Here is a 27,443-nt window from a genome sequence, read left to right on the forward strand (position 1 = left end):
AATCATGGGGCTAGTATTGCATGCAAGACATCCTTTAACATGTAAGACAGTGCTACATATTTACATAACTTAATATGAGCTTTTAGTGGGAGTTTAGTTTTGCGTCACTTTTAGCAATATTCCAGTACCAGAAATGGTACCCGGGTTTTCGGTGTGACGAACGACCGCATAGACCATAAGGCCCCACCGTTCTCAGATACAGTAGATATTTGAGAATGAACTTGTAGATGGTTCATCATAGCCGAGCCAACTTTGAAATGTAGGTCAGATTGATTGCATTGATTCTGTGAGCCAGATGTCACAGAATAAGTGTTACAACCTGTCCCTAGCAGATTGTAATTGATTTCCTATAGCATCATATTGGATTTCCATTCAGTATGGAGCAACATTTGATCCAACAAGTCCAGTGAGTACCCGACAAAGGCTTCTGTGATTGACAGAACAGAACAGAACTTTTTTTACGCTCAGGTACGCCGAGATACAAATATACTAACAGTTGAGAATACATGGGATGGCGGGATGGCTTACATGGAAGATTGTACAGTTTTCATGATGGCATTAACAATATACATAGTTTTTTTAAACACTAATTCGTTTACAGTTGATGTTTTTAACATAATGGTTTGGGATATAAGTTGTCCGATGATGTTTGAAGAAAGGGCTGAGAAAAATGTTATGAAATTGATCCCAACATCACACGTGTCGCAGAGTTACACATTCTTTCTTCGGGTGGAATTTTGTGCCACCTACCTACGTTTATAGGTAAAAGGAAGACAGGAAGTTGTAAACAAGAGAAATTTAACAGCCGAGGAGAAAGGGATATCTGTGAAAAACGTTTTGGTTCAGTTTTGAAAACGCGATAAGTGGTACCCTTAGAAGAATTCGAACTCTCTACGAGACATGTTTGAGTTGCTATATCATGCAACCATAAGACGATAATAGTTTTAATTTCTTTGGGAAAGACAGCTTGTTGTCTTAGCCAATAAAGGTTATAGCCAGTTTCATTCAAAATGGCTTCCACAGATTTTATCCAGTTTGGGTTGCCATTGTGTATGCAGGCTTCTTTATATAACGTTTGGTATAAACTTCTTGACACAGTTTTTGTTCTTAGCCAGATAGGAGTCAAGCCCAGAAACATACCATACGACATTTGATAGCGTTCATTAGGGGTACCTAATAAGGGGTATATATAATACTAGGTATGTGCACGGCCGGACAAAAGCCTGAATGCTTGTGTACCATGTTCCAATGTATTGGAGTGTGATGCCAGCTGTGAATTCGAGGATTCCACCACTCTAATTAATACTGGTGATAGCGTGTTGGCAGGATCACAATGGTGAAGGTATCTTTCATGAACTGTAATGAAGATCTTGTATAATCCAAGTATGTACAATCCACCAGTTGTTTTTACTTTGTTGCTCATTAGGATTTTCAAGCCATATGAGTTTAAGATATGACTTGTTTGCAATTTGTATATCATTCCCTCGTCTGTCAGTAAGTGGGATTTTCTCTTACTGCTAAGGCATTCTCACGGTGCGACTTGTAGTAACACCTTGTAGCATACGACTTGTAGTAACACCTTGTAGCATACGACTTGTAGTAACACCTTGTAGCATACGACTTGTAGTAACACCTTGTAGCATACGACTTGTAGTAACACCTTGTAGCATATAACTTGTAGTAACACCTTGTAGCATACGACTTGTAGTAACACCTTGTAGCATACGACTTGTAGTAACACCTTGTAGCATATAACTTGTAGTAACACCTTGTATCATACGACTTGTAGCATATGATTTCTAGTAACACCTTGCAGCATACGACTTCTAGTAACACCTTGTAGCATACGACTTGTAGTAACACCTTGTAGCATACGACTTGTAGTAACAACTTGTAGCATATCACATATAGTAACAACTTGTAGCATACGAATTGTAGCATACGACTTGCAGTAACAACTTGTACCATACGACTTGTGGTAACAACTTGTAGCATACGACTTGTAGTAATAACTTGTAACATACGACTTGTAGTAATACCTTTAAGGAACACCCTGCAGAATACGACTTGTAGTAACATCCTGTAGAATACGACTTGTAGTAACAACTTGTAACATACGACTTGTAGTAATACCTTTACGGAACACCCTGCAGAATACCACTTGTAGTAACACCCTGTAGAATACGACTTGTAGTAACAACTTGTAACATACGACTTCTAGTAACAACTTGTAACATACGACTGGTAGTAATACCATTAAGGAACACCCTAATACCTTTAAGGAACACCTTGTAGCATACGACTTGTAGTAACAACTTGTAGCATACGACTTGTAGTAACAACTTGTACTTGTAGTACGACTTGTAGTAATACCTTTAAGGAACACCCTGTAGAATACCACTTGTAGTAACACCCTGTAGCATACGACTTGTAGTAATACCATTAAGGAACACCCTGCAGAATACGACTTGTAGTAATACCTTGTAGAATACGACTTGTAGTAACAACTTGTAACATACGACTTGTAGTAATACCTTTAAGGAACACCCTGTAGAATACCACTTGTAGTAACACCCTGTAGAATACGACTTGTAGTAATACCATTAAGGAACACCCTGCAGAATACGACTTGTAGTAATACCTTGTAGAATACGACCTGTAGGAACACCTTGTAGCATATGACCTGTAGTAACAACTTGTACCATACGACTTGTAGTAACAACTTGTAACATACGACTTGTAGTAATACCTTTAAGGAACACCCTGCAGAATACCACTTGTAGTAACACCCTGTAGAATACGACTTGTAGTAACAACTTGTAACATACGACTTGTAGTAATACCTTTAAGGAACACCCTGCAGAATACGACTTGTAGTAACAACTTGTAACATACGACTTGTAGTAACAACTTGTAACATACGACTTGTAGTAATACCTTTAAGGAACACCCTGTAGAATACCACTTGTAGTAACACCCTGTAGAATACGACGTGTAGTAATACCATTAAGGAACACCCTGCAGAATACGACTTGTAGTAATACCTTGTAGAATACGACTTGTAGTAACAACTTGTAACATACGACTTGTAGTAATACCTTTAAGGAACACCCTGTAGAATACCACTTGTAGTAACACCCTGTAGAATACGACTTGTAGTAATACCATTAAGGAACACCCTGCAGAATACGACTTGTAGTAATACCTTGTAGAATACGACCTGTAGGAACACCTTGTAGCATATGACCTGTAGTAACAACTTGTACCATACGACTTGTAGTAACAACTTGTAACATACGACTTGTAGTAACACCCTGTAGAATGTGACAGTTTACATTAAGAAATAAGTCGAGCAGTGATTATAACCTTCTTTAAAACTTATAAGGATTCTACGGGCTGCGGGTCGGAGGGCACATCGCCCAATCAGGCGTCCCTTCCTCACGGATAGGAACAAATTTCGGGCGTGGTGCAAACTCCAAGAAACTGCAACTTTAGGAAATGGCGCAGGGTTCATTGGTCTGATATAAGTCGCTATCTTCTACACGTTACCCAAGGCTCTTGTCGCGTATGGAGACGTCGTCTCGATAGGGGATGATCCAAGCAGCTGAACCCTTTGGTGGAGATCAGTGATGGCATAGGGTTGCGTTTCGTATGGTTGCAAGTTGGATCTCATTACAGTACACACAATGGTCAACGTACTGGATGCATATGGCGCCACATTTTGAAAACCTTGCCAATCGTCCGATAATCATGAATGATAACGCTAAGCCTCGCCGTTCTCGACCCGACATTGCCATTTTGAGAACAATGCCATCGAAAATGTACCATGACCCGCAAGGAGCCTCGATATAAACTCCATTGAACATATTGAGGAACATCTTATACGACAAGTTCGAGTTTGAGCTCCTGTTCAAAACGAAGAATGGAAACAAGCTCTCCATGGGGAATGGCAGAGGAATCCAATGCTAATAAGTTGATGCTTGATTGTCAGTTTGAGGAGGAGACGAGGGATGGCTAGAGTGAGTGAGTTTAGATTTACGCCGCACTCAGCAATATTCCAGCTTTGTCGTGGCGGTCTGTAAATAATCGAGTCTGGACCAGACAACCCAGTGATCAACATCATGAGCATCGATCTACGCAACTGGGATACGATGGCATGCGTCAAGCGACTGAACGGTTCATCTGTAAAGAGCACTCTCTCCCAGTCACGTCGCTGTCATCTTAACGATACACATGTTCCCGTCTACAGTAAAGTGGCCACCAATCTTAACGTTACACTTGTTCCCGTCTACAGTAAAGTGGCCACCAATCTTAACGTTACACTTGTTCCCGTCTACAGTAAAGTGGCCACCAATCTTAACGTTACACTAGTTCCCGTCTACAGTAAAGTGGCCACCAATCTTAACGTTACACTTGTTCCCGTCTACAGTAAAGTGGCCACCAATCTTAACGTTACACTTGTTCCCGTCTACAGTAAAGTGGCCACCAATCTTAACGTTACACTTATTCCTGTCAACAGTAAAGTGGCTCCCAATCTTAACGTTACACTTGTTCCCGTCTACAGTAAAGTGGCCACCAATCTTAACGTTACACTTGTTCCCGTCTACAGTAAAGTGGCCCCCAATCTTAACGTTACACTTGTTCCCGTCTACAGTAAAATGGCCACCAAACTTAACGTTACACTTGTTCCCGTCTACAGTAAAGTGGCCACCAATCTTAACGTTACACTTGTTCCCGTCTACAGTGAAGTGGCCACCAATCTTAACGTTACACTTGTTCCCGTCTACAGTAAAGTGGCCACCAATCTTAACGTTACACTTATTCCTGTCAACAGTAAAGTGGCCTCCCCTATCTCACTAGCTGTTTACATACATTTCACGCTGACTTTTATGAATTAAATACTTTTATGAGATATCTCTTATAATATTTTGGAGCCAATAATGATTCTCATTGACATTAACGGCATGAAAATGCTCATTTCGTGATTGTAATATGCCTAACGACGCTCAAGGGTACGGTGTAGGCACGGGTACTACAGATGTGTACCCCAGGTACGTTTCTCTATTCAGTAGCTGTTTCATTTCTCACTTTCACTTTCCACATCATGAACATTCAAAGTTTGAATACAAAGACATTGTTGGTTTGATCACAGCTTGTTCTCTCAAGGTGTAGCCAGGCAATAAAGATGCAGGTGTGTCGGAGATCGATCAGACTAAAAATGTTACATGCTCATTCTAAACTCATGTCGGTAACTGCTTTTGTATAAAAAAAATGACCAAGTGAGAAATATCTGCAATGACGTGGGATGTTGCAGATTACAGTGTACTGCGTCACCATCGCTTCTATCAAATGTTGCAGATTACAGTGTACTGAGTCACCATCGCTTCAATCAAATTTTGCAGATTACAGTGTACTGAGTCACCATCGCTTCAATCAAATGTTGCAGACTACAGTGTACTGTGTCACCATCGCTTCAATCAAATGTTGCAGATTACAGTGTACTGTGTCACCATCGCTTGAACCAGATGTTGCAGCTAGATTACAGTGTACTGTGTCACCATCGCTTCAATCAAATGTTGCAGATTACAGTGTACTGTGTCACCATCGCTTCAATCAAATGTTGCAGATTACAGTGTACTGTGTCACCATCACTTCAATCAAATGTTGCAGATTACAGTGTACTGTGTCACCATCACTTCAATCAAATGTTGCAGCTAGATTACAGTGTACTGTGTCACCATCGCTTCAATCAAATGTTGCAGATTACAGTTCAATAAATGTTGCAGATTACAGTGTCACCATCACTTCAATCAAATGTTGCAGATTACAGTGTACTGTGTCACCATCACTTCAATCAAATGTTGCAGATTACAGTGTACTGTGTCACCATCGCTTCAATCAAATGTTGCAGATTACAGTGTACTGTGTCACCATCGCTTCAATCAAATGTTGCAGATTACATTGTACTGTGTCACCATCGCTCTAATCAAATGACCAGTGAGGACCAAAATTAGTGACGTGACTAACCACTGTTCTGCTAATAAATATATTTCTAGCGAAGAACCGAAGGAGGAATATAAAACAAACCCTCTAATCCTCTAGACCTGTTGACCATTATCTTTTATGTATTTTCTTTTAGCTTTAAGTCAACAAAAAAAATGTCAAAATCCGTGTTTTGCTTGAGACCTGTTCCTCAGACATTTTTATTTATATACAAAACAATGCTGCCACTACTCTTTTGTTCACGTAAAGTTGATGTCTATCCTGGGAACTTGAGCTTCCTGGTGGAATATGCTGGACTTGACTTCCTAGTCCTCTTCCCTCTGAAAGCCAGGACGTTGGGGAGGAGAGCTGGTATCCTTATGTGGCAGCCACGCCCACCAGGGGTATATGCTTGCAGTCTCACCTCCATGTCCCTGTGGGCCATTATGCTTGCAGACACACCTCCATGTCCAGCCTGAAATGTACAACCATTACAGACACCCAGCCTGAAACACACAACCATCACCCAGCCTGACACCCAGCCTGAAATATACAACCACCACAGACACCCAGCCTCAAACATACCTGAAATATACATCACACAGACACCCAGCCTGAAAAATACAACCATACATCCAGCACAGACACCCAGCCTGAAAACCATACAACCACCCAGCCTGAAATATACACAGACACCCAGCCTGAAATATACAACCATCACAGACACCCAGCCTGAAATACAACCACACACCATCACAGACACCCAGCCTGAAATATACAACCATCACAGACATCAGCCCAGCCTGAAATATACAACCATCACAGACACCCAGCCTGGAAATATACAACCATCACAGACACTCCAGCCTGAAACATACAACCATCACAGACACCCAGCCTGAAATATACAACCATCACAGACACCCAGCCTGAAATATACAACCATCACAGACACCCAGCCTGAAATATACAACCATCACAGACACCCAGCCTGAAATATACAACCATCACAGACACCCAGCCTGAAATATACAACCATCACAGACACCCAGCCTGAAATACAGCCATCACAGACACCCACCTGAAATATACACCCAGCCTGAAACATATACAACCATCACAGACACCCAGCCTGAAATATACAACCATCACAGACACCCAGCCTGAAACATACAACCATCACAGACACCCAGCCTGAAATATACATACAACCATCACAGACACCCAGCCTGAAATATACAACCATCACAGACACCCAGCCTGAAATATACAACCATCACAGACACCCAGCCTGAAATATACAACCATCACAGACACCCAGCCTGAAATATACAACCATCACAGACACCCAGCCTGAAACAACAACCATCACAGACAACCATCACAACCATCACAGACACAGCCTGAAATATACAACCATCACAGACACCCAGCCTTAAATATACAACCATCACAGACACCCAGCCTGAAATATACAACCATCACAGACACCCAGCCTGAAATATACAACCATCACAGACACCCAGCCTGAAATATACAACCATCACAGACACCCAGCCTGAAACATACAACCATCACAGACACCCAGCCTGAAATATACAACCATCACAGACACCCAGCCTGAAACATACAACCATCACAGACACCCAGTCTGAAACATACAACCAGCACAGACACCCAAGCCTGAAACATACAACCAGCACAGACACCCAGCCTGAAATATACAACCATCACAGACACCCAGTCTGAAATATACAACCATCACAGACACCCAGCCTGGAAATCACAGACACCCAAGCCTGACAGACACCCAAGCCTGAAACATACAACCATCACAGACACCCAGCCTGAAACATACAACCATGACAGACACCCAGCCTTAAATATACAACCATCACAGACACCCAGCCTGAAATACACAACCATCATAGACACCCAGCCTGAAACATACAACAAGCACAGACACCCAGTCTGAAATAGGGCCTGTTAGTCTCTGTAAGAGGCTCTACTTCTGGTACTAAGCTGGTTCCTGGCTTCCATTGAGTGCACCAACTTGCAATATACGAGACAGGACCCAGCTTACTTCCGGTACAAGATTACCAGTGACAAGCATATATACAAGAAGCAGTTGAAGTTCCAAATTACGCGACTGCCAAATATGACTTTACTAGGCCGAACCAAGTGTACATCCATGCTTGGCAGGTGTTGACAGTCTTAATAGTTGGCTAATTTGGGGACGGTTAAATCAGAAATGTGTTATTCCTGCAAGGATTATCGGTTCCTTACTGTCAAGTGACAACCATGAGAGCATTCGAAAAGGTATGAAATGTTGTTTGTCACTGGAAGTACTAAAGTCTCGCAAAGTGCCGTGACCTACTTCAGGGCCCTATATTCACATAATCCCTGCCACGTCACAGCTCTTACCAAGAGATGAGAGCTGCAGGTCGGCAACAGCTGTATCCCATCCAATTCCTGTCATAATGAACTCTTGTCCAATCAGAGCTGGTATGCGTTCCATCCAATCACTGTCAGGTGCTGGCACCTGGTGGCATATAATGCTAATCCTATCATTCCTTTCACAAAACCCACTTCTAGTCAGATCAGAAAATACAAAAACTTGAGAAAGGACAATGTCACTATTCACATGCTTTGTTTCTAACCCTCTTGTCAGCTACAAGAACTATATTTCCTGAAAAATGCCTCGAAGTAGAACATTCATAGTACACAAGGAAATTTTGTTTATCTATTGTTTCCTCGCCAAGTATATCTGTGAAGGTAAAACTGCAGGAGTTAATTGGTAACTGTATTTCCAGGGGGGCTGTAACCAGCATAGCAGATGTTCCCCAGTCATGATTATCGCCAGATAAGGGGACATGGGTGTGCACAGCTTTGGCCTTCAGTGATTACACACAAACAAAACTCAGGAATATGGGGGTAATGAAGACAGGTTTGATTAAAGCACAAACTGACCTCACTGGCTGAAGGAGATTCAGGAGTGAGTGAGTGAGTGAGTTAGTTTCACGCTGCACTCAGCAATACTCCAGCTATATGGAGGTGGTCTATAAATAACCGAGTCTAGACCAGACCATCCAGTGATCAACATCATGAACATCAATCTATGCATTTGGGAATCGATGACATGTGTCAACCACGTCAGCAAGCCTGACCACTTCATGCCGTAGTTGCCTCGTACGACAAGCATGGGTTACTGAAGATCAATTCTAACCCGGATCTTCACGGGAGAAGACTCAGGAACACTTACAGCGAAAGCTTTAGTCCCGATCCTCTCTTCATAGAAGCTGTCCGCATCGATTGTGTCCTTCACGTGAACAGGGAGGTCTGGGGAGCTGTGCACCGTCAGGAATATTGACCGCTCGCCCTGGAACATCCACAGCAGCTTATGATGTGAACACTGTACACACAAGTTCAAACACACAGAAACTTTAATGAAAATAAAAAGTAAAAGTTAAGGAACTCCTGGCTCTGCAAACACCCATGTTTCATGTACATGTTTCTAAAACTGGACTTTATTTGGATGCATTAAAACATGCCTTCTAAATATTGACTTTGTTCAAAAGACATTCATACTTGACATAAGATTTTACTGGATGTGAAAGGGAACAATCAAGCAACACTACAAGCTGGTATTTTCTTTTCAAGCTCTTAGTGTTCACTTAAGAGTTCTAACACAGAACCACTAGCTCCTGATATACATGGTGAGTTCAATCAATCATTACAATCAAGACCTTGTGGATTGTCAGTTTGTAAAACTATATAATATTGAGTGATGAAATCTCACAAAATCAGATATAATAAAGAAATATGCACATTAAACTTCAACTACAACTAAATAAATTTTGAGGAAAATGCATCCATTCCTGCATACAATACAATGCCATGCAGAACAGGAAATGCATGTCTTGTGATTGTTTATCGCAAATTTTATGGAGTAAGTTTGTTATCATCTGAAGGGATGTCATAACATTTTGCAGCTGGACACAATAATCTGAAAACGTCATATACTTCATACAATAGGGGGGTTTAAGGAATCCATAGAAATCAGGTAGGGGAGGTAATTCTTGTCAGTGGAGAAGATTTTCAGTAATCTGAAAATTCATGTATAAGTATCTGCATAAGAGAGGTTTGATTTACATAGAACAAGATGCGTTTCTAACCTGACAATAGTCAATCCTGCCCAGGCCTGATACAAAGAGCGTCTGAGACTGCTTCAGCACAAACACGCGAGGTGCCGAGACCACCTTGTGTAGGACGACCTTCAACTCCTCGGGGGTCAGCAGGTTCAGGATCTACAGGTCAGGGGGAGATAAAACAGGAGAACAATACATCCACCATGCTTTAACTTCATATTGAGAGACAACTTTATTAAAGGGTACTGTTCTATGGCTCCAACATGCCAGTCCAACACTCGGTCTAATTAGTTGTCAGTGTTTGCTCGTCACGCCCAAGACCCTGTCCCCACATTGGTACAATGTGTGAAGCCTATTTCTGGTACAAGTACACAACGCAAAGTCCAAGAAAGGTTGATTCAACACCATGTTCCTAAATACTACGTTAGCTTAACTCAGCTGTCACTGGTAGTTTACTGAGAACCACGCATATTACAATTGTATGAGCATCAGATACCATTACTTAGAAATATCCCAGATGGTTCAAATGTTTTCTTGAAAGATATTGAACGGTTTTCAAGTACTCCTTCTGAAAACGGTGCCCACCCTCCCTTTTGAAACTAAGTCCAAATTGTTCCCATGGAAATTGAGAAAAGTAAACATTCCAAGCACTTGCAAACTGCAGAAGGCATCAGTTTAGGTTGTTTGATATATTTACCAATTATTGTTGAAAGATATTGAACCTTGTTTTAGTTACACTGTGGAAACAAACTGATTACAGACATACGGACACATTATATGCTGGGGGGATAAAACTCACTCAGGTAAATATGTATCTACTAGGTAGTGGTGTTCCGAATTGAAATAATCAAAGATTGGTCACAGTAACCAAACGACCAAGTAATCAATCACATTTTCTCATAATCGAACACAAACAATTTTGGAACTACTGTTTAGTGTTTTAAACACTTGACGATGGAACATATCTTAGAAGTTGTCAGGGCCTGAAAACATGTTTAATTCTTAGAAAACTCACTTCACTTACTGAAACATTATGACAGAATATTTCTTGAAGACTCCAGAAAGTTAATGTTCATGATATATTAGTCATCTCTTAGCAGCGTTCGAAATACCTGCCTGCCCGACTGCCTGGGACGGGGTATTTATAACATGGACTGCCAGATTTGAAAACTCACCTGCCCGACGGTCAGGTTAAAATTTAGACATGTATATATTATTAGTATTTCTTTTGTGGGCAGGTCAGTTTCGGTCAGAGCTGGCAATTTTTACATCTAACCAGCCCTGTGCTCTGGCTGAAAGTTTTTTGAGTTTCATACCCTGCTCTTAGTAACAAGTAGCATCATTTTACACTGGATGTGAAGTTTGCAAGTGCAGTTTCTAAATAAAACAAAAAAACAACAGAGAACCATGTTCCCATGGGAACCCAAAAAGCAACAAAGAGTCAAAATGAATTGCTCTCAATGGTTATCTCCCATTTGGGAACCCAAACAGCAACAAAGAGTCAAAAGAAGGTGAACTATGGGTCTCAATCAGGGTGCCTAATTAAAGTTCAAGGTTCAAAATGATAAATGATTTTTCTCACCACCTAAATCTCTTTTGGGCTGACACTAACATTGTTTCCTGAGTCACGGTATACGGCTGAAGTTAATGAAGAAAAGTTGGAGCAAGATATGCAAAAAACAAACAGGCCATAATCTTCACCAAAGGTGTCTGCAGAGGTGTCCGAGAGGACACCCTCTAATCAGTGCCTAATCAGCTGTTTGTGTGTCAAACTGATAAAACATTGTTTCTAGGACGCAAGATTGCCTATCTTCACCAAAGGGTGTCCGGGCAGAAATCAGCTGTTTGTGTGTCAAACTGATAATCTTTGGGGAAGAACATTACAATCTTCTTAAGGCACACAGAGTTATCTCCCTTGACTGTGACTGGCTGGCCTTAAAACAAGCTGCTAATAACATGGACACAAAGACTCATGACACATATCCATTCCTGTATAACTTAATGTTAATTCTTGTATTTCTCTGTTAATGATTTGATAGTCCAGGTGAATGTTAATTCTTGTATTTCTCTGTTAATGATTTGATAGTCCGGGCAAATGTTAATTCATGTATTTCTCTGTTAATGATTTGATAGTCCAGGCGAATGTTAATTCATGTATGTCTCTGTTAATGATTTGATAGTCCGGGCGAATGTTAATTCATGTATTTCTCTGTTAATGATTTGATAGTCCGGGCAAATGTTAATTCATGTATTTCTCTGTTAATGATTTGATAGTCCAGGCGAATGTTAATTCATGTATTTCTCTGTTAATGATTTGATAGTCCGGGCGAATGTTAATTCTTGTATTTCTCTGTTAATGATTTGATAGTCCGGGCGAATGTTAATTCATGTATGTCTCTGTTAATGATTTGATAGTCCAGGCGAATGTTAATTCTTGTATTTCTCTGTGAATGATTTGATAGTCCGGGCGAATGTTAATTCTTGTATTTCTCTGTTAATGATTTGATAGTCCGGGCGAATGTTAATTCATGAATTTCTCTGTTAATGATTTGATAGTCCGGGCGAATGTTAATTCTTGTATGTCTCTGTTAATGATTTGATAGTCCAGGCAAATGTTAATTCTTGTATTTCTCTGTTAATGATTTGATAGTCAGGGCGAATGTTAATTCATGTATGTCTCTGTTAATGATTTGATAGTCCGGGCGAATGTTAATTCATGTATGTCTCTGTTAATGATTTGATAGTCACGGCGAATGTTAATTCATGTATGTCTCTGTTAATGATTTGATAGTCCGGGCGAATGTTAATTCATGAATTTCTCTGTTAATGATTTGATAGTCCGGGCGAAAGTTAATTCTTGTATGTCTCTGTTAATGATTTGATAGTCCAGGCGAATGTTAATTCTTGTATTTCTCTGTTAATGATTTGATAGTCCGGGCGAATGTTAATTCATGTATGTCTCTGTTAATGATTTGATAGTCCAGGCAAATGTTAATTCATGTATTTCTCTGTTAATGATTTGATAGTCCAGGCGAATGTTAATTCTTGTATTTCTCTGTTAATGATTTGATAGTCCGGGCAAATGTTAATTCATGTATGTCTCTGTTAATGATTTGATAGTCCAGGCGAATGTTAATTCTTGTATTTCTCTGTTAATGATTTGATAGTCCGGGCGAATGTTAATTCATGTATTTCTCTGTTAATGATTTGATAGTCCAGGCGAATGTTAATTCATGTATTTCTCTGTTAATGATTTGATAGTCCGGGCGAATGTTAATTCATGTATGTCTCTGTTAATGATTTGATAGTCCAGGCGAATGTTAATTCATGTATGTCTCTGTTAATGATTTGATAGTCCGGGCGAATGTTAATTCTTGTATGTCTCTGTTAATGATTTGATAGTCCAGGCGAATGTTAATTCATGTATTTCTCTGTTAATGATTTGATAGTCCAGGCGAATGTTAATTCTTGTATGTCTCTGTTAATGATATGATAGTCCGGGCAAATGTTAATTCTTGTATGTCTCTGTTAATGATTTGATAGTCCAGGCGAATGTTAATTCTTCTAAAACCCTGATAAACCCAGAAGGCAAACATGATCCATTCATTCCATGTTAATAGTTGGACAAAGGTATCAATAATCATCAATCTGGCAAATAAACTCACAAACCAGTCAAGCGTTTTGCAGAATTTCAGCCTCCAAGTAATGAATTTGGAAATGTTAGCTGAGGAATTTGCATTTGACCCTTCACCATTGTGACCCACCTGTTGCTGATTGACCACACCTGGTGTGTCATACGTCCATCTGCTCTGTGACAACTTCCCAAGCACAGACATGTCACGGAATGGTCTTTCTCTGTTTTCTCCGAGTCCAGACAGTTCCTGTAGGTTTCCTGACCTTGACATTGAGAAGCTAACAAGTTCTTGACCTTCGTAACCCATGTCTTCCTCTTTCTTCTTCACTTCTCGGTCTGCACGGAAATCAGTCAGGCCACGGTAACCTACACATAAAGGTTTGGAATTGAGAATTGGATAAAAATATTTTAAGTACAATAGTTTGAGCAACAACATATATTTGAAGGTTTGAATTGTTGAGAACGTATATATCCTCAAATTAAATGAAACATTGTTTTCTCTCTGATCATATGAACAACTGTAAAACATTTTGTACATGAAACATTGTTTTCTCTCTGATCATATGAACAACTGTAAAACATCTTGTACATGAAACATTGTTTTCTCTCTGATCATATGAACAACTGTAAAACATCTTGTACATGAAACATTGTTTTCTCTCTGATCATATGAACAACTGTAAAACATCTTGCAGACTCATAAAAGCCAGCTTTATCTTAAAAACAAGCCATTAACCAAGTATTTACAGTATCTCTATGATGCAACACACCTTGTTATAGTTGGAGTAAACACACTGCCACCCAAATCTGACAAAATGACTCAAATAATATTTTCATCTGATCATAAAGTCTGTATCAACATCATGTTACATGCTAAATGATAGTTATCACAATATAATCATTCTTATAATGTTAATCTTTCAGTTGGACAGGGTGTATGTAGTGTTCTGGGTCCTTCACTGCATGACTTGCTGTTCCTAGGAGGAGAGACGACACAACTAAGTGTTTACGATATGCCTTTTACTTCCCCAGTGCCAGAGCATCCGGTTTGCCACGAACATGCGCATTACATCACATGATGTATAATATCACTACGCTACATTCCTCCCATGTTTAATCATTCACACGTTTCACAAACGAGTTGGTTCTAATCATTCTCTCAACAACTGTGAAATGTTAATATGAAAATATATAACATTTGTAGAGCTTATCAATTATTGTTGTATTAATATACATATTTGTTTACGCTTACTAGATACCTGATACAGTGAACATACTTTCATTCAATTCACCAATGACAAGATATTTACGAAATAATGTAATATCAAATAATACCAAACATTCAATTCACCAATGACAAGATATTTACGAAATAATGCAATATCAAATAACACCAGCCCAATATCAAAGAATTGATTTCCTGATATATTATATACATATTATACAGACAGTTTAAGAGTATCCTAGTTCTCAATGCTCTCAGTCATTCAGATATATTCGATGACAGTTCAAAGTTCATTTCAAGACATAGTCCTGAAATCCTTCAGGTTGTTTTCTGATTCTCTGCGAACGTCGTGGTTCTCTAACCTAAAGATCGTTCGATATTGGTACTTCTGGACCAACATCTGAATGTTCTGTCTCACCATGTCCAGCGTCAACAGGTTTAGGTTGCTCTGGAGCAGGTAGTGTCACATGTATATTCGGAGCTCGAGGCACCAGTTCCTGGATGGTTTCTTCTAATATCTCTGAATAACCTTCCATACATGGGACGTGTCTAAGATATTTCACATTTCTGACAGTGATCACTCCAGTGTTGCAATTAACAATCTGGAAACAGTCTCTCTGTTTCTTATGCAAGATAACATGTCTCACATTGTTGAATGTCGGTTCTAACTTTCCATGCACAATGTTTGCTACGTACACAATATCGCCCACATCAAATGTATGATGTTTTACATGACGTTTCTCGTCAGCATAGGTCTTCATTTTCTCTGCATACTCCAATTTCCTAGATAATAAAGGATCAACCTTTGTAGATTTCAACACAGGTAATTTTGTTTTAATGTCCCTGTTAAGAAATAACATAGCTGGAGTTTCTCCACTTGCACAATGAGTTGTAGCTCTGTAAGTTTGCAGAATTCTTGGAAGTTGTACTTTCCAATCCTTTCCATCACTGGTTGCAGTTCTGAAAGATTTCTTAAGGCATCTGTGAAAACGTTCAATTTTCCCGTTACTTTTAGGAAAATATGGTGAAGATCTGATGTGTGAAATACCTGCCATCTTCAGATATTTACAAAACTCTGAACTAACAAACTGTCGGCCATTGTCAGTAACAATGCTTTCAGGAAATCCATGCTCTGAAAATATTCTTTCAAGCTTCTCAATCACTGAAGATGATGTAATGTCTCTAATCACAACTGCTTGACGGATATGACGAATAAAAGTCAATCACAGTTAATAAATAGTCTGATCCAATAGGTCCTACAATGTCAATGGCAATCTTCGATCAAACTTCAGGCGCTTGTTCAACAGGTTGTAACGGAGTATCATCCTGTAGCTTTTGATTCAATACACATAATGTACAGTTATTGATTAAATGTTCAACATCTGAATCCATCTTCGGCCAGAAGAATCTTGCTCGTAGAAACTGTTTTGTCCTGACTATTCCTTGATGAGTTTCATGTGCAATGTCCAGAATTTTCTTTCTCAACACAGTTGGCACAATTATTCTTTCTCCTCTCAACAATAATGATTCAAACATAGAGAGTTCATCTTTGTATCTAAAATATTCACTTTCACAATTCCAAATTCCAGAATCAACTGAATTCCCTACTTTTACAAGCTCTGAATCATGCAAAGTAGCATCTCTCAACTCATTCAGTGAAACTGAATTCAAATCCAAAATACAGTGGACTCTGTCAATACCGGCCTCTGTAAACACCGGCACTCTGTCTACATCGGCACAAAGTTTCAGTCCCGGCAGAAATGCACGTTATTATCATTTAGAAACTTCTGTAAACATCGGCATCTGTCTATTCAGGATATCGGCATTGTTTTTCAGTCCCAACGAACAAGTTGTTATAAAAACCAATCTGTAAAAACCGGCACATGAAAGACGGCGTAACCCTTTGATGCAATTAGGTCCAAATGATGTAACAACACAATTAAAACTGTGACTCGAGATTATTCAGAAACGGGAAGTGTTAATCAGTATCTTGTTAATCAGTGAGTGGTAATGTAACACTTACCCTGAGTAATTAATACATGTAGTGGGCAGTTTGACTGTATAAACAAGCAAGTGTTTACATTTTGTTGATTCGCAATTATTGACTCGAGATTATTCAGAAGCGGAAGTGTCAATCAGTTTCTTGTTAATTAGTGAGTGTAACGCGTGTCACTTACATAGAGGCTTAATCGTTTGATGGCGGTATCGTTTAAAGCTCTGAACATCAACAATATCACTGTACTCTTGCGAGTATTTTCACATTTGTAAGAAGCGATTTTATTGGATAAAGATTGGTTTCTAACGACGCTTTTTCACTATACTCTGCTTAGAAGGCTCGTGATTGGTCAAAATCAGACACGTGACCTAAGCAGCCAATCATATTATGGAAATGGATACCGTCCTGTAAGCGAAAAATTATGGAACATATTGGACATATCGTGCTAGGTTACGGCTTATGACATCAATGCTTCAAGCATATATTTTCACATTAAGCATCGTGTCCGGGCGTCAAGACGGAGGCGGTGAAAGCCGAGATGTAACTTGTCAGTGACTTGACTTACATTGCATGATCGCACAAAAGTATGGAAATAGTAATTTTATATGCACGTTTGACAACTTTTATGAATGTTATTGTTGATTTCAATTTATTTAATGATTTCCTCGATGTTTGAAACATCGTTACTTTGCTCTTTGACAATGCTATTGTAGACCCGCTGCTGAAGCATAAACAAGAATCGTTGTTTTCAATAACATTGCGAAAAATAGTTTATAATTTTAATTAGCGCAGGCGTCATAAGCGGACCTAGCTAAACCGGCACTCTGTCAAAACCGGCATTTTTATTTGGTCCCGACTGATGCCGGTATTGACAGAGTACACTGTACATGTATCAACCACAGACCTGACATAAAGATCTGCAACATTTTCAGATTTCTTTGATGACAAAGGTTGTCTAGACAAAAAGTCAGCAATATTACTCTTGCCAGGAATATGAACAATGTCAAAATCATACCCTTGCAATTTCCAAGCAAATCTCTGAATGCGTGGAGGTAACTGTACAGTTTTCTGTTGAGTCAACATATGAATCAAAGGACGATGATCAGTTTGCAAAACAAACTTCCTACCCTACAGATATTTGTGAAAATGTGCAATGTCCAGAATTTTCTTTCTCAACACAGTTGGCACAATTATTCTTTCTCCTCTCAACAATAATGATTCAAACATAGAGAGTTCATCTTTGTATCTAAAATATTCACTTTCACAATTCCAAATTCCAGAATCAACTGAATTCCCTACTTTTACAAGCTCTGAATCATGCAAAGTAGCATCTCTCAACTCATTCAGTGAAACTGAATTCAAATCCAAAATACATGTATCAACCACAGACCTGACATAAAGATCTGCAACATTTTCAGATTTCTTTGATGACAAAGGTTGTCTAGACAAAAAGTCAGCAATATTACTCTTGCCAGGAATATGAACAATGTCAAAATCATACCCTTGCAATTTCCAAGCAAATCTCTGAATGCGTGGAGGTAACTGTACAGTTTTCTGTTGAGTCAACATATGAATCAAAGGACGATGATCAGTTTGCAAAACAAACTTCCTACCCTACAGATATTTGTGAAAATGTTCAACTGACCAAACACATCCTAACGCTTCACGTTCAATCTGTGAATACCTCCTCTCTGTTTCAGTGAGAGAACGACTTGCAAAAGCTATCGGTTTCAAGGGACCACTTGACTGTTCTTGTAACAATATACAGTGAAGCCCCGTTAGTCCGGACTCCGATAATCCGGATGTCTCGCCTCCCGGACGATTTCAGCTTGTTACCAATCTATGCCTATATAATTTGCCTTGATAATCCGGAAATTCGGTTTCCGGAACCGGACGGTAAGTAGCTGTCACCAATCAGTAAAATAAACAGTAAATTGCTTCACAGTCCGGATGCTGTCAGTCGTGTTCACGAACCGTAACAACACCTCCTGGCGATGTTTACTTAATTAACTGGCCAACTGGGTTGTTGTTTTAATTAGACATTAAAAGCTCCCGACTGAAGATGCTGTACATTTACACTTTGATTGACACCACAATACAAAGGCAGACAGACAGATGCGGTCACGTGGACTTAAAGTGATTTTGCTTTACGACAATGCTGCAAGTCACAAGTGTGCTTCGCTAACTTTGCAAAATGTGATCAAATACCACGTCTCATACACAACCGATGGATGCAGGAATAGTTCGGACATTCAAGGCATACTACAATAGATCGCTTGTTAGACATTACCTCACCTGTGCTGAGGAAGGACGTGATCAGACACGTCGGATCAACATGCGGATGTCACTCGGTAAAATTACTGATGTGATGAATTAAGCTTTACATTAAATGCTTATTTGTTTTATCCAGATTCGTGTCGTTTTTGTAATAGTTAGGGAAGCAACTTGGGTCTTGATTCAGTAGTCCGGACTATTCGCAATCCGGACGAATTTACTGAGAAACACTACCGTCCGGATTAACGAGGCTTCACTGTAGACCCAAGACCAACTGGACTAGCATCAGTAATGAGAACTGTAGTATCATTCAAATCATAGTATGCTAAAGAAGCACTTTTACTAATAGCTTTCTTCAAAGCATTGAATGCAGTTTCAACATGAGCATCCCACTTCCACGGAATACTAGCTCTAGTCAACTTTCTCAATGGCTCACATAATTCTGTAAAATTAGGCACAAACTTCATGAGATAGTTGCACGTACCAAGAAATGATCTAAGTTCTGACACATTCATTGGTGGGGAAGCTAATTCTACTGCTTGTACTTTCTTTGGATTAGGCTTAATTCCTGAAGGTGATACAACATGTCCTAACACTTCAATCTCTGTTAGTCCAAGTTTACACTTTGATTTATTCAACCTCAGATTGTAGTCTCTACACCTCTGAAAAATCTTTCTTAATCTCAGAACTAGTTCATCCAATGTTTCTGCATAACAGATCAAATCATCAATGTATTTCTCAAGACCTTCTATACCTTGAAAAACATAAGTCATAGCTTTCTGATAAGCCTCTGATGCTGAGTTCAAACCTAATGGTAATCTCTTGAATCTGTAACATCCTCTATGAGTAACAAAACTGGTAATGTCTCTGGAATTTTCAGCAAGTTCAATTAGCCAAAACCCTCGCTTACAATCCAACTTAGCATAGTACTTAGCCGATTTCAAAGCATGAAGTGTATCATCAATCGTAGGAATTGGAAATCTCTCCCTAACAACTGCTTTGTTCACCTCGTGAAGATCACAACACACCCTTATCTCTGATGAATTGGGCTTTGGTACACAATGAATGTTAGATACCCAAGGTGTAGCACCATGAACCTGTTCTATAATGTCATCATCCAACATTAGATCCAATCCTGAATTCACAGCTTCAACCATAGAATGTGACAAACGACGCAAAGGTTGAGTAACTGGAGGAACAGATTCATCTACCTTGATAGTATGAGTAAAACCCTTGATCATACCTATACCATCAAACACATCTTCATATTCATCAAACAGATAGTCAATATCAACAGGTGAATGAACAGTGTTAATGCTTATCACACCAAGATCCAAACATGATTTTCTTCCCAGTAATGACACGTCATTACCAGACATAACATAGATTCTGTCAGAAACTTCTTTACCACTATGTCTGAGTGTAGCAACAAAATATCCCAAACAGTTCAATGGTTTGGACTGTCCATATCCTTTGAACATTTTAGCAGTTCTCGACAAAGGAAAATGTTTGAAACACTTATCATAAGTTGTTGAAGAAATAATGCTGTTCAGTGATCCAGAATCAACATACATGGTTATGTTACATTCATTTACATCAATAGTAGTTGAACAATCTGAGTCAAGATAGTGTACAAACTCTGCATATTCAGAAAATGAATCAGAATCACCATCCTCTACGAGACTGAATTTAACCTTGGCTTGTAACCATGCTGCTTAGATTAAGTCTTTCCTCTACCTCTAGACCTGTGTGAAACAGAAACACTAGCCTCAGGCTTCTTACACTTTCTACTTTTGCACACTCTAGCTAAATGACCTTTCTTTTTACAAGATAGACAAGTTGCACCAATAGATCCACATTCAGATGGATGATGATCAGAATAACCACATCTATAGCACTGGAATGGTTTAGCAGGCTGCGAAGACACCTTAACCTTATTCACAGTAGTTAAATTTCCACAAAATGTTTTGGAATTCTCCATAGCCATCTAATATAATCTAGCTATCTTCAAAGTTGACTCCAAAGTCAAATTATCTTGTAATAAAAGTTTCTCTCGCAAATGTTTGGAATAACACTTTTCAACTATCTGATCACGAAGCATTTCATCACTCAAAGTACCAAACTCACATGTTTTAGCAAGTTCACGTAAATCTGTCACATAAATATCAATGCTTTCATCAGAACTCTGTGCTCTAGACCTAAATCTGTAACGTTCAGCAACAATGTTCCTCTTGGGAATGAAATAACCCTCCAACCTAGTTACAGTTGAAGCATAAGAGTCTTTTCACCAGGTATATGTTGACATGGAAGTCCCAAACAATGAAGTAACGTTGCTCTTCTCACTTTATCTTCTTTTTCATCAACTCCACTGGCTATTTCAAACAATTTGTAAGATTCCATCCACAACTTGAATTCATTACTCAAGTCACTAGCGTTCATGTTCAAAGTTGGTGGCGGTCTAAGACCTGACTCTGCTAAAACTGAATAGTGACAAGACGGAATGCATTGTCCTAGGGCCACAGAAAAGGAGATCACAGTGTGGTCTTACATGTTTTAGGTTTGATAATACAAACATCCAAATCGCTGACAAGGTCAAAGACCTTGGTGTGATTATCGACTCAGATGTGTCACTGGATGATCACGTTTCCCATCTAGTCCAGAGCTGCTTTGCTCAGTTGCGTACTATTGGACATATCCGACCATATCTCACCACCGAATCTGCCACCACTCTTGTCCTGTCTCTAGTTATGAACAGGATTGATTACTGTAACTCCCTTCTCGCTGGTGCCACTAAGACACAGATAAGGAAACTTCAGCATGTGCAAAACGCTGCTGCACGATAGTGACCCAGTCACGTAAAATCTGATGATGCTCTGAAACTCCTACATTCTTTACACTGGCTGCCCATTCACTATAGGATTCAATTCAAGCTTCTGTGCCTCACTTTCCGCTGTCTGTCTGGATCTGCCCCTTCGTATCTGGCCAAGTCCCTCACACAGCACCGCCCATGTCGCTCTCTCCGTTCACAGGTTAAACGTTTCCTCGTTATCCCCACTGTTAGGACTTCTACGTATGGTGAAAGGTCCTTTTCGTATGCAGCCTCTACAGCCTGGAATCAACTACCTCAATATCTACGTGACTGTACAGAACTTTCTAATTTTAAATCTTTACTAAAGACGCACTTTTTCAGATTAGCTTATGAGTGTAAACGATAATTCATTGCATTGTTTCCATGTATCTCTCTAATGTTTTATTCTCTGCTATAGTCTGTTTGTATGTACTTCTATGTCTTGCGCTTTGAGCATGTTGTACATGGAGAACAGCGCATTACAAGCATGCTATTATTACGATGAAATTCTCCAACACGTCAAACGAAGTTATAAATGTGATATAGATGATGAGTAGAAGCAAATTCATTATGCTAGACAGTCCATGTACACAAAATCGGCATGGCATTTTGTATGGTCTTGCCCCTTGTCTAGGAAAGAAAAATGTAGAATAAATATCCTGACCTTTGAGTGTGGCATATTTCGGCAGACCCTTCTCGTTCAATTTGGTCCTCTGCAGTTTCATCTCTTCCTCATGCTCTGACCTGGTCTGTTGCATCCTCTGTAAACGTTTATGGATTCGCCACCCATCAGGCTGGATACTGGGGAACTTCAAGAGATTCAGAGTTGTTCCTGAAGACATTTCCACAATACATGTAAGGTGATGACTGCAGAATGAGGACAAACTGAGAACTTACCCACATACCCACGTTGCTACAAAATAGAAGGTGAATCCTAAAGCTTGAAAGTACAACTGACATATGACTAATGATGAAACCAAATGATTCAGTGTGTTCCATGAATGCTTTCAATGCATTAAAGGTCACATAAACCCTAGGGGTACAAATACATAAATCACTAACTGGCATCGTTATAAATGAAACCCGTCATTAAAACTACTCATTTCGACCTTTAATTGACTTAAATCGACCTTTTTGACAACAGTGCACAATTCTCACCCATGAGCGAAATTTCAACCAATCAGGCGGCGCCTCTGTGGCGTCATATGAGGGAATAGCTTTGAGAGCCGATGCAGAATTCATCTACATTTTAGGGGGTAAATTATCGTGTTTACAGGCTTGTATAAACCTGAAATCGTGACAATTGTTGTGGAAAATGAAAGCTATATGTTCTCACAATCTACTGTCATTTAATTTTGTCTCCTGCTTTGCCTAGTTTCGAGTTACAACTTGTTTTCATAGGCGATTCTGTCAAAATCGATTGGTGTCGTTAGGCCCTATTTGTATAATGACTGATCCAAATTGATCCCATTTCTGTGTTGTTTTACCTCGATATTTAATCATGTCATGTAAAAATCTGTTTGTATTCTCAAAACAGTGTCGGCCCATAAGTTTTCACATGCAATACAGCAATTAATACTCCCTCGTTGTAACCCGTGTTAGGTGGTATAAACCTACACATGTTATTTGTCATCATTCACTTGATGGTCAGTTAATGAATTTATAACAGGTATAATTAGTGGTAACACACTTAGATTACCGACAAAGGTTCCCATTTGGCATTTCTTGTGTCTGGAGTAAATATTCAACATTATAAACATCGATCAAAGGATTAACCGATAACACGCTGATTGATTAATTACTTTTATCTTACACAGCGGAATTGTCAAAGGTAGTGTTTATGTATGTAGATTTACTAATCTATACTGAATACACTCTGTCGTGTCGGTGTCTGCGTAAAAACAACGTCCTTCTTTCAAAGGATTAACCGGCAATACATTGATTGATTGCCCATTATTGGCTAACTAAATTACTGTTTTTAAAGAAAGGCGGACATTATGCAATTAGTTGCCAGGTGTGCTATCTTGGGTGACCAATGAGACTATACACCAATACCTGAAAAGATTTATCACTTTTTCGTATATTAAACTGTTAAAAGACACATCATTTGGAACAGTTTTGTGGATATTGATGGATACATTCCTCGAACAAGGTAATGGCCTGATATTGTTCCTATAACTTTAATCTGTTTTAATTTTAATATTTGCATTTTGTTTTATTCATTTGTCGTAGCATTCAACAGAATCATTGTTTTCGCCGTGAAGTGTAATGAGACAGACAACATGCACTAGGGTGTGTGTGCGAATTATGATTCACATTGGCAAACTATAAAATGTCTAGATATTACAGTTCTGTTATAAATTCACTATAAGTATCAGCAGATCGTCTGCTTTTATTTAGTTTCAAAATGCATACAAGTGTGATAATAAACTAATTAGGATTATAAGACCAAATATAAAGGCAGCACATTGACTAGTATCTACATACTGGTGAGTGGACATTAACCATGGGAATGTAGCAAGAAATTTATCGCGCGCAGTATTGTGACTTGACCCCCACCTGCGCTTCCGTGGAAGAAATCGTTATGTTATAAGTTGTGTCATGCAAAATCCGTTTGGTTATGATTCCAATACATATTTAACAACGAGTAGAAAGTAGTCTTGATTTTCTAACTTGATGAAAACAAACTATAATCTCATTAATTCTAACAGATTTTTTATTTTTAAAATGGCGGCCCTGTGAGAACATCCGCCAGTCTGAGGATAAATGGTATTTAGGTTTGTTTTCACCCGAGTTACAAAATCAAAACTACTTTCTACTGGTAATAAAATATGTATTTTATTGATAATAATAGGATTTTGCATGACATAGCGTATATCATAACAATTTCTCGTGGCAGCGAGGTGGGTGTCAAATATAATACTACTTACAATATTATTGTTATTTCGACCACAACCTCACTTCGAGGAAGAAATCGTTATGTTACAAGTTGTGTCATAGAAAATCTTTATGGTCATCAATCATATGCATATTTTACTACAACTAGTAAGTAGTTTTGATTCTTTAACTTCCGTGAAGCGATCTGAACACAAGTAAGATATCGTTTCAGGCTTCCACAGCGCTAAACCGCACTCACAAACATAACCCATTTAGCACGAACTGCTGCGGGGTCCTGTGGAAATCTGTGCATGGGGACACCATCGCCCGACCCTAGGAGCAATTGACGACAAAGCAGCGATTCGGCATGTAATAGATTATTGATGTCGAAAATCATCAAAATGATGAGCGTGCTACACATTTTCTATACAACTAACTGAAAATCGTTCCTCATATGGCGTCACTGCAGTGCTCTGGCGACAGAGTTCGTAACCTGTCTGTGGTTTCGTTGGCGGTGAGAGGGAAGCAGGCGACTTTTGGCCACTTTTAATGGCCACTTTTAATAAGACTAACCACAAATCTTTCATATGTAATGGTTATAACAAAACAAAAGTTTAAACAGCTTAAATTGATTCTGAATACAAGTTTTATTAAATTGAATAGGGAGATTTGGTGTTCTGAGATGGTGGCACGCTGGATGATGTCTCGACCGATCCTTGCAGTAGTCAGACTGACAAATCTTTCATATGTAATGGTTAAAGATGTAACAAAAAACAAAGTTTAGTGGTTCTTTAATTAGTCCATGCATGACTCGACGCTAAAACCAAAACAAGAAATCTCTGGACAAAATACCAATTTCCAGTTGATTGGAGTGAGTGAGTGATCAAGTGAGTGAGTGAGTGATCAAGTGAGTGAGTGAGTGAGGTTTATGCTGTGTTTAGCAATATTCCAGCAATAACACGGCAGGGGACACCAGAGATGGATTTCAAACATCGTACCCATGTGGGGACTCGAACCTGGGTCTTTGGTGTGATGAGAGAACGCTTCTACCACTAGGCTACCCCATCGTCTCTGCTGAATCATTAATACATTGTGCCAGTTGATTGGATCAGAAACCAAAGTTAATCAAAGCCAAAATAATAATATACACGAGGTGAGGTGAGGTGAAATTTGGTTCAACGTCGTGCTTGAGAATATTTCGCTCATATGACGACGTGCATGCGTGTGTATGTGTATGTGCGACTGCTTGTACTAGCCAGACTGAAGCTGGTTTTATAGTGCTAGCCCACTGAGATACCATGCCACAGTGAAGCATGAATACCCCACTCAGACACATTATACTGACTCCGAGCAGACCAGTCCTTGCTGTACCCATTAATGCCAAGTGCCAGGCAGGGACCAACAAGTACCATATTTTAACGTCTTTTGGTATGACGCGGTCTGGGATCGAACCCGCGACCTTCCGCTCTCCAGGCGGACGCTCTAACCACTACACCACGGAGGCAGTCTGCAATCTTAGAGGAAAACACAAAACCCTGACTGTCATCAATGACAGAAAGTATGTATACCATGACTGCACCATCAATCTGATTGTCAGACAGTTCTTACATAATGATTGTTATTTTATGAGCCACCACTGGTGAGCCACAGATAACATCTGTCTTTCTCCTCCCTATACATTGAATTTTCAGCATCGAATCTTCCGTCATTTCCCATGTTTCCCATTGAATGGGTGTTTCCCAATTCCTGCAGATTTGGAGGATTTCTAGCTTGAACTTGGCATCCAAGATAGCCCCAAACATGTTGATAGGGTTCATATTCGGGCTCCTTGTGTGCCATGGTAATGTTTTAATGATGTTCTACAAATGGGCAATAATGGCTCGAGGTGAAGTCTAGCAATAATACATGAATATTGACCATCTGGCAAGGGGATGGGTTATCAAAAGGTGTCCTGATAGTGGCGGGCGGTGGGGTAGCCTAGTGGTTAAAGCATTCGCTCGTCACGCTGAAGGCCCAGGTTCGAATGTCCACATGGGTACAATTTGTTAAGCCCATTTCTGGTGTCCCCCGCCGTGATGTTGCTGGAATATTGCTTAAAGTAAAGCGGCGTAAAACCAAATTCAGTCAGTCAGTCAGTCCTGATGGTGGTACCCGGCACGTCCTATTGAGAACACTGACCATTGAGTATTCCAGGTACTGCAATGAGATCTCCCTTTCAGTCAAATGAAACCCAACCCCATAGTGTCGCTGAACCACCACCAAAGGGTTCAGCTGCATGGATCATCTCCTGGTGATATGCCTAGTAGCAACATCTCCATATGTATTTTCATCAGACAAATGAACCCTACACCATGTATTCAGTTAGAGGTTTTCTCAGGGCCTGCACCATGCCAGACTTACTGCCTGTGCCTGTCTGTGAGGAAGGAAGTGTTCATGTTAACTGGTAGTTACAATTTTAT

The 27,443-nt window shown here is 39.5% G+C and overlaps 1 protein-coding gene across 1 annotated transcript; it reads right to left on the reverse strand.

The window, feature by feature from the left end:
* Positions 1 to 6,173: 6,173 nt before the first annotated feature.
* On the reverse strand, positions 6,174 to 25,712 carry LOC124258293 (nitric oxide-associated protein 1-like). The gene is made up of 8 exons (XM_046692365.1): positions 25,662 to 25,712; positions 22,772 to 22,950; positions 13,895 to 14,130; positions 10,158 to 10,289; positions 9,245 to 9,361; positions 8,407 to 8,524; positions 7,880 to 7,891; positions 6,174 to 6,429 (listed from the first exon to the last, which is right to left on the reverse strand). The coding sequence occupies exons 2-8, from the start codon at positions 22,947 to 22,949 to the stop codon at positions 6,260 to 6,262; spliced, it is 963 nt and encodes a 320-aa protein (XP_046548321.1). The 5' UTR covers position 22,950; positions 25,662 to 25,712; the 3' UTR covers positions 6,174 to 6,259.
* Between the last annotated feature and the right edge of the window lie 1,731 nt (positions 25,713 to 27,443).

This window comes from Haliotis rubra, unplaced genomic scaffold (assembly GCF_003918875.1).
Source record: "Haliotis rubra isolate DU_JTF1 unplaced genomic scaffold, ASM391887v1 Scf69, whole genome shotgun sequence".
Lineage (NCBI taxonomy): Eukaryota > Metazoa > Mollusca > Gastropoda > Lepetellida > Haliotidae > Haliotis > Haliotis rubra.

Bases quoted from the DNA above. Each gene is read 5' to 3' on its own strand.
- LOC124258293 (XM_046692365.1), bottom strand. From the start codon at position 22,949: ATGTCTTCAGGAACAACTCTGAATCTCTTGAAGTTCCCCAGTATCCAG. The intron at 10,290-13,894 runs GTGGGTCACAAT...CCTGACCTGTAG, and splicing joins GTGTGGTCAATCAGCAACAG to ATCCTGAACCTGCTGACCCC. The intron at 9,362-10,157 runs GTTAGAAACGCA...TGGATGTTCCAG, and splicing joins GCAGGATTGACTATTGTCAG to GGCGAGCGGTCAATATTCCT.